Source organism: Paramisgurnus dabryanus, chromosome 3 (assembly GCF_030506205.2).
Source record: "Paramisgurnus dabryanus chromosome 3, PD_genome_1.1, whole genome shotgun sequence".
NCBI lineage: Eukaryota > Metazoa > Chordata > Actinopteri > Cypriniformes > Cobitidae > Paramisgurnus > Paramisgurnus dabryanus.
Genome location: NC_133339.1, coordinates 39,864,755 through 39,882,886, shown reverse-complemented (window position 1 = coordinate 39,882,886; position 18,132 = coordinate 39,864,755). Strand labels below are relative to the sequence as shown.

The 18,132-nt window shown below is 35.7% G+C and overlaps 1 protein-coding gene across 1 annotated transcript in view; it reads right to left on the bottom strand.

Moving 5' to 3' along the window:
- The window catches only part of aatka (apoptosis-associated tyrosine kinase a), a 65,552-nt gene that overhangs the window by 14,218 nt on the left and 33,202 nt on the right, over positions 1-18,132 (bottom strand). The window contains exon 3 of the mRNA XM_065263133.2: positions 11,272-11,413. Coding sequence (XP_065119205.1) covers positions 11,272-11,413 — 142 coding nt within the window. The remainder of the gene's footprint in view (positions 1-11,271; positions 11,414-18,132) is intronic.

Here is an 18,132-nt window from a genome sequence, read left to right as displayed (position 1 = left end):
ATATAGCATCATATACATGTCACTGTGAGGCAAACCCAACCATTGACTATAATACGCATTAACTACTGGGTACATTCACTAGTACATCCATGGTACCTGCATGGAAACAGGACTGTAAAATAAAGTGTTGCTTTTTAAACAGTTTTTACATAGGACCTACCACCTAAGATATAGCATCATATACATGTCACTGTGAGGCAAACCCAACCATTGACTATAATACGCATTAACTACTGGGTACATTCACTAGTACATCCATGGTACCTGCATGGAAACAGGACTGTAAAATAAAGTGTTGCTTTTTAAACAGTTATTACATAAGACCTTCCACCTAAGATATAGCATCATATACATGTCACTGTGAGGCAAACCCAACCATTGACTATAATACGCATTAACTACTGGGTACATTCACTAGTACATCCATGGTACCTGCATGGAAACAGGACTGTAAAATAAAGTGTTGCTTTTTAAACAGTTATTACATAGGACCTACCACCTAAGATATAGCATCATATTCATGTCACTGTGAGGCAAACCCAACCATTGACTATAATACGCATTAACTACTGGGTACATTCACTAGTACATCCATGGTACCTGCATGGAAACAGGACTGTAAAATAAAGTGTTGCTTTTTAAACAGTTATTACATAGGACCTACCACCTAAGATATAGCATCATATACATGTCACTGTGAGGCAAACCCAACCATTGACTATAATACGCATTAACTACTGGGTACATTCACTAGTACATCCATGGTACTTGCATGGATACAGGACTGTAAAATAAAGTGTTGCTTTTTAAACAGTTATTACATAGGACCTACCACCTAAGACATAGCATCATATACATGTCACTGTGAGGCAAACCCAGCCATTGACTATAATACGCATTAACTACTGGGTACATTCACTTACTAGTCCATGGTACCTGCATGGATACAGGACTGTAAAATAAAGTGTTGCTTTTTAAACAGTTATTACATAGGACCTACCACCTAAGATATAGCATCATATACATGTCACTGTGAGGCAAAGCCAACCATTGACTATAATACGCATTAACTACTGGGTACATTCACTAGTACATCCATGGTACCTGCATGGAAACAGGACTGTAAAATAAAGTGTTGCTTTTTAAACAGTTATTACATAGGACCTACCACCTAAGATATAGCATCATATACATGTCACTGTGAGGCAAACCCAACCATTGACTATAATACGCATTAACTACTGGGTACATTCACTAGTACATCCATGGTACCTGCATGGAAACAGGACTGTAAAATAAAGTGTTGCTTTTTAAACAGTTTTTACATAGGACCTACCACCTAAGATATAGCATCATATACATGTCACTGTGAGGCAAACCCAACCATTGACTATAATACGCATTAACTACTGGGTACATTCACTAGTACATCCATGGTACCTGCATGGAAACAGGACTGTAAAATAAAGTGTTGCTTTTTAAACAGTTATTACATAGGACCTACCACCTAAGATATAGCATCATATACACGTCACTGTGAGGCAAACCCAACCATTGACTATAATACGCATTAACTACTGGGTACATTCACTAGTACATCCATGGTACCTGCATGGAAACAGGACTGTAAAATAAAGTGTTGCTTTTTAAACAGTTATTACATAGGACCTACCACCTAAGATATAGCATCATATACATGTCACTGTGAGGCAAACCCAACCATTGACTATAATACGCATTAACTACTGGGTAAATTCACTAGTACATCCATGGTACCTGCATGGATACAGGACTGTAAAATAAAGTGTTGCTTTTTAAACAGTTTTTACATAGGACCTACCACCTAAGATATAGCATCATATACATGTCACTGTGAGGCAAACCCAACCATTGACTATAATACGCATTAACTACTGGGTACATTCACTAGTACATCCATGGTACCTGCATGGAAACAGGACTGTAAAATAAAGTGTTGCTTTTTAAACAGTTATTACATAGGACCTACCACCTAAGATATAGCATCATATACATGTCACTGTGAGGCAAACCCAACCATTGACTATAATACGCATTAACTACTGGGTACATTCACTAGTACATCCATGGTACCTGCATGGAAACAGGACTGTAAAATAAAGTGTTGCTTTTTAAACAGTTTTTACATAGGACCTACCACCTAAGATATAGCATCATATACATGTCACTGTGAGGCAAACCCAACCATTGACTATAATACGCATTAACTACTGGGTACATTCACTAGTACATCCATGGTACCTGCATGGAAACAGGACTGTAAAATAAAGTGTTGCTTTTTAAACAGTTATTACATAGGACCTACCACCTAAGATATAGCATCATATACATGTCACTGTGAGGCAAACCCAACCATTGACTATAATACGCATTAACTACTGGGTACATTCACTAGTACATCCATGGTACCTGCATGGATACAGGACTGTAAAATAAAGTGTTGCTTTTTAAACAGTTTTTACATAGGACCTACCACCTAAGATATAGCATCATATACATGTCACTGTGAGGCAAACCCAACCATTGACTATAATCAAATTAACTACTGGATACATTCACTAGTACATCCATGGTACCTGCATGGAAACAGGACTGTAAAATAAAGTGTTGCTTTTTAAACAGTTATTACATAGGACCTACCACCTAAGATATAGCATCATATACATGTCACTGTGAGGCAAACCCAACCATTGACTATAATACGCATTAACTACTGGGTACATTCACTAGTACATCCATGGTACCTGCATGGAAACAGGACTGTAAAATAAAGTGTTGCTTTTTAAACAGTTATTACATAGGACCTACCACCTAAGATATAGCATCATATACATGTCACTGTGAGGCAAACCCAACCATTGACTATAATACGCATTAACTACTGGGTACATTCACTAGTACATCCATGGTACCTGCATGGATACAGGACTGTAAAATAAAGTGTTGCTTTTTAAACAGTTTTTACATAGGACCTACCACCTAAGATATAGCATCATATACATGTCACTGTGAGGCAAACCCAACCATTGACTATAATACGCATTAACTACTGGGTACATTCACTAGTACATCCATGGTACCTGATTGGAAACAGGACTGTAAAATAAAGTGTTGCTTTTTAAACAGTTTTTACATAAGACCTACCACCTAAGATATAGCATCATATACATGTCACTGTGAGGCAAACCCAACCATTGACTATAATACGCATTAACTACTGGGTACATTCACTAGTACATCCATGGTACCTGCATGGAAACAGGACTGTAAAATAAAGTGTTGCTTTTTAAACAGTTATTACATAGGACCTACCACCTAAGATATAGCATCATATACACGTCACTGTGAGGCAAACCCAACCATTGACTATAATACGCATTAACTACTGGGTACATTCACTAGTACATCCATGGTACCTGCATGGAAACAGGACTGTAAAATAAAGTGTTGCTTTTTAAACAGTTATTACATAGGACCTACCACCTAAGATATAGCATCATATACACGTCACTGTGAGGCAAACCCAACCATTGACTATAATACGCATTAACTACTGGGTACATTCACTAGTACATCCATGGTACCTGCATGGATACAGGACTTTAAAATAAAGTGTTGCTTTTTAAACAGTTATTACATAGGACCTACCACCTAAGATATAGCATCATATACACGTCACTGTGAGGCAAACCCAACTATTGACTTTAATACGCATTAACTACTGGGTACATTCACTAGTACATCCATGGTACCTGCATGGATACAGGACTGTAAAATAAAGTGTTGCTTTTTAAACAGTTATTACATAGGACCTACCACCTAAGATATAGCATCATATACACGTCACTGTGAGGCAAACCCAACTATTGACTTTAATACGCATTAACTACTGGGTACATTCACTAGTACATCCATGGTACCTGCATGGATACAGGACTGTAAAATAAAGTGTTGTTTTTTAAACAGTTAATACATAGGACCTACCACCTAAGATATAGCATCATATACATGTCACTGTGAGGCAAACCCAACCATTGACTATAATACGCATTAACTACTGGTTACATTTACTAGTACGTCCATGGTAACTGCATGGAAACAGGACTGTAAAATAAAGTGTTGCTTTTTACACAGTTATTACATAGGACCTACCACCTTAGATATAGCATCATATACATGTCACTGTGAGGCAAACCCAACTATTGACTATCATATGCATTAACTACTGGGTACATTCACTAGTACACACTTATTGTGTATATACAATTTTTAAGTACAGAAGTGTTTGATATTAGTTATCATATATGTACACTATAAATATCTGTCATTTACCCTAACTTGCCTGTAAATACTAAATACTTATATTGTACATTTATTTGTAAGTACAGTAATGTTCCCGTTAGTTACAGTATACCTACACTATAAGTATGTATCGGTTATTACCCAGTACTTATCTAGATTTACATAATAACTACCAAGTATGTACCACTGGTAAGTACAGTAATGATACCAATTAATTACCATGTAGATACCTAAAAGTAAGTACCACACATTTGTCGGTAAGTACAACTTATTTACCATATATGTACAAGGTAAGTACACGTACTGTAAAATAAAGTGCTACCACAATTTTTCTCTGACCTTTGAGAAGACTGGACTGAAATCCCACCAGAGAAGTGTAAGAAACAAATGTGCTTTAGTTGTTCAAAAAAAAAAAAAAAAATCATTTTGTTTAATCAAGTCCTTTTAACCTACTATTATTTATCTTTACAAAAGATGAGTTGCTACAACTAATTAAATGAAGTTGACTTATTTAACCATATTTTATAAGTTAAAACAACTTATTTCTAGTCAAGATAAATAATAGTAAGTAAAAATGACTTGTATAGCTCAGTTGATTAAATTTAAACTTGAAAAAAATCTTTGTTGCCTTATTTTTTGTGTATGTGTTTAAGTAAAATAATTTTAATTTAATTCTGCCACCTACGTAACGACAACATTTCTGCCAAGTTTCTAATAAAATAATGTTTTTATTTGCATTTATTTACTAAAAATTGAAGTGGAAAAACAGTGTCCAAATAACAGAATTTTTTTTCCGATCTTGATATATATATACAAATATAAATACACACTTGAATACTGCATGTATTTTAGAAAATAAATGTCAGAAATAAACATTTTTTGAAGTAACCCTGTTTTTTAATCGCATCTTTAATGTGTCTTCTTTGTATCCAAAGATGAATTTGCATTTACATTGCTGTTGGGTGACTTTAATTGTTTTAACAGACACTGTAAAAAAACGCAACATTTTATCAAATCAACATATATTTTTATGCTTAATTTAAGTTTAACAATTTCAACTTAGTTTTGTCAACTATATGTCAACTGCTCAAAACTTAGTAATAGTACATTAAATTGACTTGCAAAACTTTAAGCTGCATTTTTTACAGTGTATATTTATATATGCACACATGCGCGCACACACACGCCTACCTTTTACATCCTATAGTACATTTTATGTGTAAGTGTATACACTGTGAAAAGTAAAAGTTTTCACTTTAAGTTGAAAAAACTTACTTTTTTAAGTGTAACCAATGAAAGTAATTTTTAAACATTTTCCCACCTTAAATCTTTCCCTTTAAGTGAGAAAATTAAAGTTGAAAAAAGTATTTTGATCACAGTGTATTAATACACTCTTAAGATTGCTATTAACATCAACAATGCCCGAGGTCATGGGTTTGACTCCCAAAGAAGATGCTTTTAGATAAATGTACACATTAATACATACTGTATTAGTTTGATTACATTACAGTGATAAAGTATTCCACATTTCTAAACAGTTTGTGGTCTTTGGCCTGTTTCACACAGCACATTTAAGTAAACATAACATAGCTCTATATCGAGCTTTCACACAGATTTGTATACAGTACCGGTCAAAAGTTCAGCTGAAATAATTTCCATGATCTTAAAAATATTTTAACAAGAAGGTGTTTATTTAAATGCTTGAAATTACTTTTGTTGAAAAAATATAGTTGTGACAAACATATTAATTTCTTTCATTAGAAAAAAAATATTTAAAGGTGCAGTGTGTAAATGGTAGGAGGATCATTGACCAAAATGCAGTATAATACACATAACTATATTATCAGTGGTGTATAAAGACATTACATAGTGAAGCATTATGTTTTTATTACTTGAGAATAAGCTGTTTTATCCACATACTTACATGGTTGATCTCACCGCTAGATTTATTTAAGTTTTAATCTACACAGTGCACCTTTAAAAATTATTTTTGAAATCATTCAGATTGAATATTGAAGAAAACGCATAGCTCAGAATAGATGTGAACTTATTTTGTATTTTTAAAAATTCACCTCAGGATGAAACTTTTGCTAAAATGCCGTGAGTGAGATTTTGTGAATTTTAGGAAAAGGTGACTACACTGCAGATTAGGGGTGTGCAGCGGAGTCAGTATTTGTATCTGTATTTATATCTGTCACAATCTAAAAATTATTTGTATCTGTATTTATATTCGTATATGGAACCGAAAGTGGGTGGTTTTTTAACTAAACGAAAAAAAAAAGAATGAAAAGGGTCAATTTTTACAGTTGGGTTAAAGAAAGTTTGTTATTAGCAGAGTTTTTTAAAGATTTTTTTAATTAATTGCAAAAAACTTTTTTAGGATTTCTAAAAAAGAGACACACAGATAATGTCATCCATGTAATTTTATAGATTACACTCATTCACTTCACACACATTATTCCTGCTTTAAGGGGTTTATAATTTAGCGCTGTTCCAGCAAACATGTGTTTGTGTCCGGACGAATATTTTTTTCTGTTCAGATGAATTCGTTATTAATCTTAAAGCCATTATAACGTATTCGGCTTCAGGCACATCCCTACTGCAGATGATAAAATATAACAGAGTTTTGATTTATTTTGGATGCTTTTAGTCACAACATAATTCTCACATTACGCTATACAGTTTTAATGAGTTTACTATAGTATAATTCTACAATGTGGCAAACATTTTTATAAAAAAAATGAGTGATTACTAACGTTTGACCAGTGGTGTACATCCATTGTGAAACCCAACTGAACATGATTTCTGGGTCATGAGATTTCTTCTGATTTGCCCATAATTATAGAAATTTATAAATGTTATCAAGGAGTGTGGAATAAAGACGTTAGAAAGAGGCCACATTTCTATCCAGCTGAAAATGACATCTACACAACTGACACAGACTGCAACTCATATCCTCAAATGTAGCAAGCTTATGAATCGCTTTTATTGTCTGTATATAGTCAGATGTGCTGAATAGAAAGTGCTTTTGTTTGTGTGCCTGTCACGGAGTGGTTAACATGCATCAAGCCTGACATGCATGTAATCATTTTTTATTTGCAAACAATTTGTGAGTAGCTCAGTATTTAATTATTAAAGCCCATTTTACAAATAATTATATAAAAAAAGCTTTACTGTATTGTTTTGGCTGTGTTTCTGCTAAGCAGAACTGCCAGCACTTTCTATCCACATCTGATTAGATATATACTGTAGTTAGACAAATGTATAAAAGCTTTGCTGAATAACCTTTTAATATCTGTGTTGTAATAATATGTGTCACTTTACCACGTAGTGTGAAAGTCTCTACAAACTCGAAAAGAGTTTAATGCACATTAAACTGTAGTTTAACTGGTAAAGCGCAGCATTAGCAATGTAAATGTCACTTGTTCACTATGGAACGCACATACTGATCAAATCTATCACTGCCAAATGCATAAATGTAAATGTAATCCAGATGTTGAATCATCTATCACATCAGTCCACATGCATTGAAACGATTAAGCTCCAAATGAATAGTTTGTGAAAAGAAAAACTCTGCCTTTCTTGAATTCATAATGTGTTAATTTCCGGTTCTTTGCATTAATACGATATACAGTCTGACCAACACAGCATGGGGATGAAGAAGAGGAAAGAGTGGGAGGACGGAGGGGAAGCGGGATTCAGCTTGACCATGACCGAGCCCTTCTCAAGGGATTCACTGCTACCCTCTCACACTGCAACACCTGGACCAATCACACGGCTGTAACCACGGGCGACCGACGGACCAGATGCTACTGGCTGCCTCCTAAAATGCTCTTGTCCAATCCCTGCCTGTGTTTCAATCCAGCATCCCGCCACCTCCCCCTGATGCAGCACACACTGTACACAGACAGGCGTGTGTGAGTCAGAAAGGAGAAATTATGACTTGCTGGCTTCTTTCATCTCCAGATCTGCTACACAGAGAGACACTTTTGTGTTTAAGAATAACACTTACATGCATATCAATGTTAATATTTTTGAAAGAAAGTTTGGTGCTTGCTCATGTGATGTGCCATGGTGTCAAAGAGTGTAGATTTAATTAATATTTTGAATAAGCTTATATGTTTAGTTTTCATGTTACTTTTAGTTAAATTTTTAGTTTTGTTATAAGCTTCTGTCTTTTAATTATTTTTTATTTATTAGGTTTTTAAACTAATATTGTTATTATAAAGTTTAATTTATGTTTATTGCAGTAGTAGTTTAGTTTTTTACAGGAAATAATTTAAGTGCATCAAACTTATTTCAGTGTATTATGCAACATTTGGCAACAAGGCAACATTTCTACTAACTAATATTTAAGCCTACTGTATATTTTATTCAGTAGATATTCAGTATGAATTTAATAAACAGACATGTTTTTAATAGTTGCAGTTATCAATAATAAAACTATTTTGCTTATATGCTAATGTTTTCATAGTGGTTATAGCTTGTTGCTTTGCAGCTGGTGGTTGCTAAGTTTTTTCCTTTTTTGGGGGGGGGGGTCACCAAAAATATTTATGTTATATATTTAGAAAATTAAATACATATATACACTCACCTTAAGGATTATTAGGAACACCTGTTCAATTTCTCATTAATGCAATTATCTAATCAACCAATCACATGGCAGTTGCTTCAATGCATTTAGGGGTGTGGTCCTGGTCAAGACAATCTCCTGAACTCCAAACTGAATGTCAAAATGAGAAAGAAAGGTGATTTAAGCAATTTTGAGTGTGGCATGGTTGTTGGTGCCAGACGGGCCGGTCTGAGTATTTCACAATCCGCTCAGTTACTGGGATTTTTACGCACAAACATTTCTAGGGTTTACAAAGAATGGTGTGAAAAGGGAAAAACATCCAGTATGCGGCAGTCCTGTGGGCGAAAATGCCTTGTTGATGCTAGAGGTCAGAGGAGAATGGGCCGACTGATTCAAGCTGATAGAAGAGCAACTTTGACTGAAATAACCACTCGTTACAACCGAGGTATGCAGCAAAGCATTTGTGAAGCCACAACACGCACAACCTTGAGGCGGATGGGCTACAACAGCAGAAGACCCCACCGGGTACCATTCATCTCCACTACAAATAGCAAAAAGAGGCTACAATTTACACAAGCTCACCAAAATTGGGCAGTTGAAGACTGGAAAAATGTTGCCTGGTCTGATGAGTCTCGATTTCTGTTAAGACATTCAGATTGTAGAGTAAGAATTTGGCGTAAACAGAATGAGAACGTGGATCAATCATGCCTTGTTACCATTGTGCAGGGAGCTGGTGTTGGTGTAATGGTATGGGGGATGTTTTCTTGGCACACTTTAGGCCCCTTAGTGCCAATTGGGGATCATTTAAATGCCACTGCCTACCTGAGCATTGTTTCTGACCATGTCCATCCCTTTATGACCACCATGTATCCATCCTCTGATGGCTACTTCCAGCAGGATAATGCACCATGTCACAAAGCTTGAATAATTTCAAATTGGTTTCTTGAACATGACAATGAGTTAACTGTACTAAAATGGCCCCCACAGTCACCAGATCTCAACACAATAGAGCAAGATGCTATCCTATCAATATGGGCCAACATTTCTAAAGAATGCTTTCAGCACCTTTTTGAATCAATGCCACGTAGAATTACGGCAGTTCTAAAAGGGAAAGGGGGTCCAACACAGTATCAGTATGGTGTTCCTAATAATCCTTTAGGTGAGTGTATATTTTTATATAAAATGAATAAAGACATGATAAATGATACAACAAAACATTCTGGAAAGCCCTGCTGGTGCATTTCACCTATCTTTTATTATTACTTTATTATACAGCGATTCATCTGACCTCTCATGTGCATTAATAACATTTATTCTCCTGCTATCTGCAGACGTTTACATGTGTCCATCATGCGAGCGATCCTCTGGGTTAGATTCACAACACATTATGAAACTGACAGATGTGTGTTCTGCATTTACAGATGGCTTCATCTTCAGCCCACTGTCTGCTGTACACAAACAAGGCCAATGCTCTTTTCCAAAACCATTCGTTTACATCGGACACAGAGCACTGTTCTCTTTTTTCAGCCTTCCTGTCACAAGGCCATGAAGAATGTAAGTGACAAATATCAGTGTGGTGTGGTACCACAAGTAACATTATTGTTTAATCGTTATTGATAAATGAAACCAGCTACGTGGCTCCAATGGATTGTAGACAGAGTTATAAACACCAGTATGTGTTATTGTATTCATAAAGGAGTAAGCTTCAGTATTGTGCTTTTTAAAATCAACATTTAAGTTATATTGTATTGAAAGCTATTTTTGTAATTTAACAAAGAACTTAATGTATTCAAAGCTTGGATTGCTCACTCATGTTGAGATCCTATGAGCAATGCATTCTCCTATGTCTGCTCCAAAAGTGCACCTTTCATTTATTAACAAAAGTGTTTTAAACTACAATCCCATTAATCATTGCAGATGACCTAATGATAAAATGAATAAAAATAATGCATACAGTGACATCCAGTAACTTCTTTTAAGAGGGAGCATGATGCGAAGCTCGTCACAACATGCATGTGCAAAAGGGTTTACGATAAAAGAGATGCTCCTGCTATTGGCTATATAAATTATATTCTAAATAAATGTGTGTGTATATGTATGTATGTATGTATGTATATGTATGTATGCACCTTGTAATCTTCATTTGTTCAATACTTATTTCCTGTGTCATTTCACTTTATTTATTATGACTCAACTTGTATACTTAAATGTTCTGATTTATTTGTATGAATTCAATATCTGGCAATATCTAATATATATATATATAAAATAGAAACAAAATAAATTGAAAATGAAATACTGTTTTGTATTACCTTTATATCAACATATAAAAATGAAAAAGGAGTGGAGATTCTTACATGATTTGTTGGGTTGTTTGGACACATGGTGTGAGACCTCAGTAAGGGGTAGGATGTAAACCTCAGGCTCATTCTGCGAGTTGGGCGAGGCTAAAGTAGAAAGATCAGCTTGGCACTCCTCCCCGTCTGTATTCTCAAACTCCTACAATCAACAAAAAGAGGAAGAATCAATAACACAGTTTGGACACATTACTTCAAGGCTCTACTGCTTAACACACAAAAAACGTCTCTTTTATCACTATATGTTTGTATATAAAGCCTATCCTGTCAATGGTTATTTCTTAAGTAATATTGTGAAATCATACTTATCTCTTTTGTAGTATTATAGTAAGACTTTACAATTAGGTTGTATTAGTAAATGAATTAACTAACATTAACAAACAATTATTTATTATATAACATTTATTAATGTTAGTTAATGCCAGTACAGTTATTCATGTTAGTTCATGGTTCATTAATTAATGTTAACAGTTACACTGCTTGATTTTATGATGTATTAGTAAATGTTGAATCTAACATGAACTGAGATTAATATATGGTGTATTGTTCATTGATAGTTCATGTCAGGTAATGCATTAACTAATTGTTAACAAATACAACCGTATTGTAAAGTGTTACCAGTATTATAGTATTATATTTGTAGTATTCAATCGGTGTTATAATACAAGTTTTTGTGGCTCTGTTTGTGTCTGTATTCTTTACTCTTGTCCCACACTTTCAATTTAAAATACATGTCCACTTTAAAACCATTTTAATATTTATTTAAAGTTTACAGCAGCTAGTGTGCTTTCTGCAAGCCCATGAGTAAAAAAAATGCATCTGCTTCATAATAATATAATGAAAATCTCTCCTATTTAAAGAACAAAAAATCTTTTTGTATCATTACTATTGTTTTCGGATTTAAATTTGCTGAGGGAAGGATTAAAGAGGCATTTGAATAATCTCCATGAGGACGACTTATGCTCAGTTTATATTTCTCATGGTTCTGTTAAATTTGTCTAGACTATCACACTAGACTAATGATTACACTTACACATATTTTCCTTTGACTGTATTGTCACACATAATAACGGTTACAGAAGATAAGTCAAATAGAAATGCTGACTCGTCTCCAAGTTATCCATGTTATAATTTGAAATGCTACTCCAACAGAAAGGCTGAAAGTAAAAAGATAAAAATTCCCATGTGTAATGACATCATCATTATCCAATTTCAATTGATAAAATCTTTAATGCTGAAATCATACAAAGCATCACAGCAGTGGATTGGCCAGAGGAAGATTGATGTAATATCACTTATTGCCACCTGAGGGTGCAAAGTAATTCACAAGGTTCATTATAGGCAAAGTTTGATGGCGTCATGGGTGCTATGCCAGCAGCTTTAAATTATATAAAAATGTGAGTATGCCACAATATGACACGAGACCCATATGTCATTCCCAAACACACACACAAACCCATAACGGTAAACACTATTCATCTGTTTCCTAACATGCTTCGATATTCAAACCCCATACTGTAATAACCTACACAAAAGTGGCCAAAAAAATAATTTATTGCACTTTAAGTTCATTCAGCAAACACATTCTCTCAATACAGTCTAGTTAACAAAAGCTAAACTCAAACAGCACACCTTTCTCCAATGGGCTGTTTACACTTGGTATTAAGATGTGTTTTCATCGATCGGATCACAAGTGGACGAGAGAGACACATGACGTTTACACCTGGTATTTAAATCCGTCTCTTTTGTCCACTTTCGACCACTTCTGTCCTGAATACTGTGAGGGGACGGTCCGTGAGACGGTGGGCGAGTCTCTCTGCTGTCATTCAAACGCGAGCGGGAGTAATTATGAGTTTATATGGACGCAAACTAATATTATGTCGGAGTCCGCTGCTTGTTGAGCAAGTAAACATGCTGCACAGTGTTTTGTACGTTTATATGTTAGAGCTTTCTCTGAATTTTCAGCGCAATTGATGAAATAGGATCGCGCAACTTTCACGCTTTCAAAACGAAACTAAGGAGAACACCCGCAGTAGTTTATCAATGAAAGGCTAAAAATAGCGCTGTTCATAGTATGTTCACGCCAGAAGTCAAAAAAAGACGTAAAACTTGTGTTTAATACCACAGATTAGATAAATGGGCAGAGAGAAGGCGGTCGCGTGTGGCTGTTCGAACACATTCAACCACATTTGCGTTCCGCAACTCCGAAGCGATCCGATCGAAAGTGGTTTCGACTACCTCTGGATGTGGTTGAAAGTGGTCGAAAGTGGACGCATTCAAAACGTTTTGAACACCGTTTACACCTGGCATTAACGTCGTCCACTTGTGATCCGATCGACGAAAACGCATGTTAATGCCAAGTGTAAACAGCCTCCAAGACTCAAAATTGTTAACACATCAATCAGAATTAAAGGGGGGTCGGTAAATAGGACCATGTGCTTTGAAACAATGGATACTAACAATGCTGATGTTGCAAGACAACAATAGTTTGTCACAGCAACAGGGCAAGGTCGCCATGTGCGCAGCCATCAACAATCGTGGTGTCCTCGACTATCATCCCAAACTCGGTCCATACAATACAGTAGAGGTCTTTACGGGTCCACTTAGATCTTTAAGTCTGACCGAGCAGGTTTATGTGGTTTATGTAGGTTGTCTACAAATCAAAAAGTTGGTGGTTCAATCCCCGGTTCCACCTGACCAAGTGTCGAGGTGTCCTTGAGCAAGACTGAGTGAGTGAATGTGAGGCAACTTGTAAAGCGCTTTGGATGGCCATAGGTCTGTTAAAAGCGCTATATAAATGCAGTCCACTTACCATTTCACGTGTGCCTCGGACACAGGTCGGGTATAATATTAGCAGCATCGGGTCTCGGGTAATTTAAAATGAATGTGTGTTTGTCGAACGGACCTAAGGCGACCCAAACTATCTTGTGTGTATCGAGTCCTTTTCCAACCCTAGAGCGCTTCCGACATCGTGTGGATGGCAGTAGGGTCATTTTCATTGAGCCAGACCTGTCAATCAATTTTGAATGCACATTTTTGTGCTTTATTAGAAAACAAATGAAATTAAATGGGTCTTTCTTTAAAAAAATAAATGTTATGCACCTCTGGTTCGGGTTAAAAGTGATTCAGGTCATTTTGGGTCGGGTTCATTCCTTTGGATCCGGGAAGACCTCTACAATACAGCACAACAATTTTTAGATAAGCGGCACAATAACATTTTCAACAGGAAGGGGAGCCGGAGCTATCAGAGCAGTTACAATATGTTATAATTTGGGATAACGTGAGTTTCCATCCTGTTGACCCGGTTCAATGACCACACCAGGTTCATCATTCTTTTTTGCCAGTATTTTACCTATTTTTATTCTGATTGAAACATGGTGGTGGATATGAATGTATATATGAATCCAACCCCATACGTATCCCAAAACCTCCTGGAAGCAATGCTGGACGCCTGTGGAGATGTGTAGTCTACCCAGAATTATATAAGGCACACAAAGGCATTATTCCCACGCTGCCTTGCAAGAGTAAGCATGCATGTAATGTGTGATGTATATGAGATATTATGGCCTGTCCCAGACCTGTGACTTCTGTAGATGTAACTGTACTTTACTAGGACCAGCCAGGAGACTTTGTTTGTCCAGCATCATGGCATCGCATTATTATCTTTCCATGTTTTGTCTACCTTTCCTGGTCGCCTGTGGACAGCTTGTTTTTGTCTGTCAATGCTTAAACGACCATGGACAGACTTACCACAAGCTGGTATGCATTTGAGAGCCACAGAATACCAAATGTCATGGTCATTATCTGTGCCACCACCTTTACAGTCTGACACAAACAGCTCAGTGGTGTAGACAGAGACAAATCAAACACCCCCTCACAGGATTGCTTAGAGCAGCTGATCCTGTACAGGAACTACTGTATATTAACTGACCGGCAGTGGTTTATGATGTGCCACTCTGCTGATGCGGATATCTCTGCTCCCCTTTTTCTGATATGTTAATCCTCTTCACCCATGCCAGCCAAAACTAAATCTAAAACCACTTATTCATCTGTTCCCATCTGCTCATATCCTTTGTCAAATATCCAGTGTTCGCTTTAATTCTTGTTCTTGCTGAGCAAAACCTATTCTGACCAGCTGAGCTGAAGCAGGACCCATGTGTCACTCGTGCTGTGCTTACTTTGTCATTCGGTACAAAAGACATACTGTAAAATTCACCAACCGTCTAATGCACTGCATTTATTTTAACTGTTTCCTTGCCAGTGTTTACAAAAAGATGCCAGCCAGTGCCAGCTTTTTTCCCGGACCTCTTATAAGCATTGACGTATAGGGCTGTGCAAAAATATCAATACAGCTTACTATCGAGATACAGTTTTCCACGATATTGTATTGATTTTTTTTCCCATCTCTACTAGCGATATTTCTAACAAAAAAACCATCAAATCCCTCTGTGTGCGTCAAACGACCTCCTCCACCGCTGCTGTAGTTGTCGCTGTCATATACGGCCAGTTAGTGAAAGTGAGAAAATGGCAGAAAATTGTAAAACACCTGCAGCTTTCAAAGCCAACGTGTGGAGGCATTTTGGCTTAAAAAAAGTAAAAAAAAAAAATCTGCTATATTTTTTACATTTTTAATAAAAAAAAAGAAAAAGTATTGCAATGTATTGCAACATGCAATGTATTGCACAGTACCGCGATACATATTGTATCGTGAGGCCCTTGCCAATACCCAGCCATATTGACGGACCCCCTATAAAGAACAAAAATATATATATTTACAAATTATGGGGGTCCTCTGGTTTTTATAAAAAATAAACTACTACATACTACAATGCTACAAAGCGATACTGTCCATTATTTGTCCCAATTTCGCAATAAACTAATCCAAAAAATTTCTGTAAGAAATAAATGTAAACTCTCAAGTGCACCTCACAATGTTTTCTGGAGGAGTTGACAGATTGTTAGATTGAGGTTTGGGGCTTTTAAAATATTGATCTTCAATTATTATTTCACACTAATTTTAGGGGTAAAAAATGGCAGGGGTTGAAACATTGATCCAGGACCAAAAAAAAGTGTTGATCCAGGATCACATCTTACTTTGTGAAATCACGACTACCATATAATGATGGGGGCTTAGCTAGGAGACCCCCATAATCTTTGACATAATTCGAACACTGAACTCATCAATGGCGGGGAAAGAGTTACGAGACCTCTTGTTTTATTACTTACAGTAACTGTTAACATGTGAATGTGGGAAATAAATGTGGGAAATAATGCAGAATATTTGTGTGATCATCACATGACTGTCGCAAAATTAGACTTGCGAGGTGTCATGAAACATTTTGATAATAAAAGTAAACGCTAATAAATAAATAAGCATACAGTTACAAACATCTCTTCATGTACTATGTTGCACATGATTTCAAATGACATCACACAAACCAATTTCGTTGCTTTTTCCACATTTAAGGGTAAAATTTTCATTACCGTAACATGTCCATGACTGGATTTGGGTTCTTTGATATGGAAATATTTATAATTAAAAATCTAAAAAATAAAAAGCTTCAGTGCATGTTATACTATAAACATTTACAGTAAAGAAACATGTGGTATTTGGTGATCATTGGTAAATGTAGAGACAATAATAATGAATATAAATGTGTCCAAGACCAATTTTCTCATCCTCCGCAGCAATTTTAAATCATTGTTTAAGCCCTCGAGGAACTAACTTTTTTTAAATGTTGGAAGGGACAAAATTGACTGTGACACTCAAGATGGCTACCAGGTAAGCAGTTCTTATTTTTTCTCTCCAGATAAAAGTTAAAATAGTACCTAGACAACCTTTTAGTTCTCATTACCGAAACATGAGTTTGTAAATGCATATATTTAATGTAATATCACGTTGCGGTAATGATAACTTTTGATAATGATAATCTAAAAAAATGTAAATATTCTATAGTGATTATGGTAAGTTCATAAGAAGAAATCTTATATGTGCAAATATAAGTAAAAAATTCTGATGCTGGACACTTTCTAAAAATTCTAAATCTGGATTTCGTGAGAATCACCCAAAAACCTTAAAGTCTCCCACTTTCGACTGACGTATATTGGCATTAAAGCCATTTAATCTAATGTATTGTAAACACCTGTAATCCCTCGCATTTTTCCCATTCTATCCTGCTATCGTTCTGTTCAAATATATTCCCGTATTTTTAATCTTCATAAAAAGAAATCCAAAAGCATTATACCTATCTGGGATTGGATATGGTTTAGGAAATTTCTCTTATTTTCAAATCCCAATGTTGACAGGTATGACTGTATAATTCAAAAACACAGCCTAATCTCACAGGAATTGGTTAATTCGTACGAAATCATACAAACCGAATCATACAAAAACGATTATTATAAAAAAACAATAATGAAACCCCACCCATAAACCCACCTGCGAAAGCAAATCATACAAAAATGTTTAAATGTGTTTGTATGAATTAATATGGATTAGCCACCTCACAAAATATGCATGAATTATAATCAGATTGTGTTGAAAATCATCAGATAAATGTATTTAAAATGGACAATCTTATAAAACCAAGAGCTTCTTTACATTTCAAACATCTTTTTCAATAGGAAATATAGTCACACAGACAGAAACTTCACTTGTCAAGCTATTTGACAGATTTTTAAAGGTAGGGTGCACGATCTCTGAAAGCCAATGTTGACATTTGAAATCACCTAAACACGTCTTTTTATAGACCCGCCCCACATGCTGTGTGTATTGGTACTCGGCCCAACCTTTATCAAAGCGTTTCTCAAAAATCGTGCAACCCACCTTTAATATAACACCCTAAAACGTGAGGAATTCTA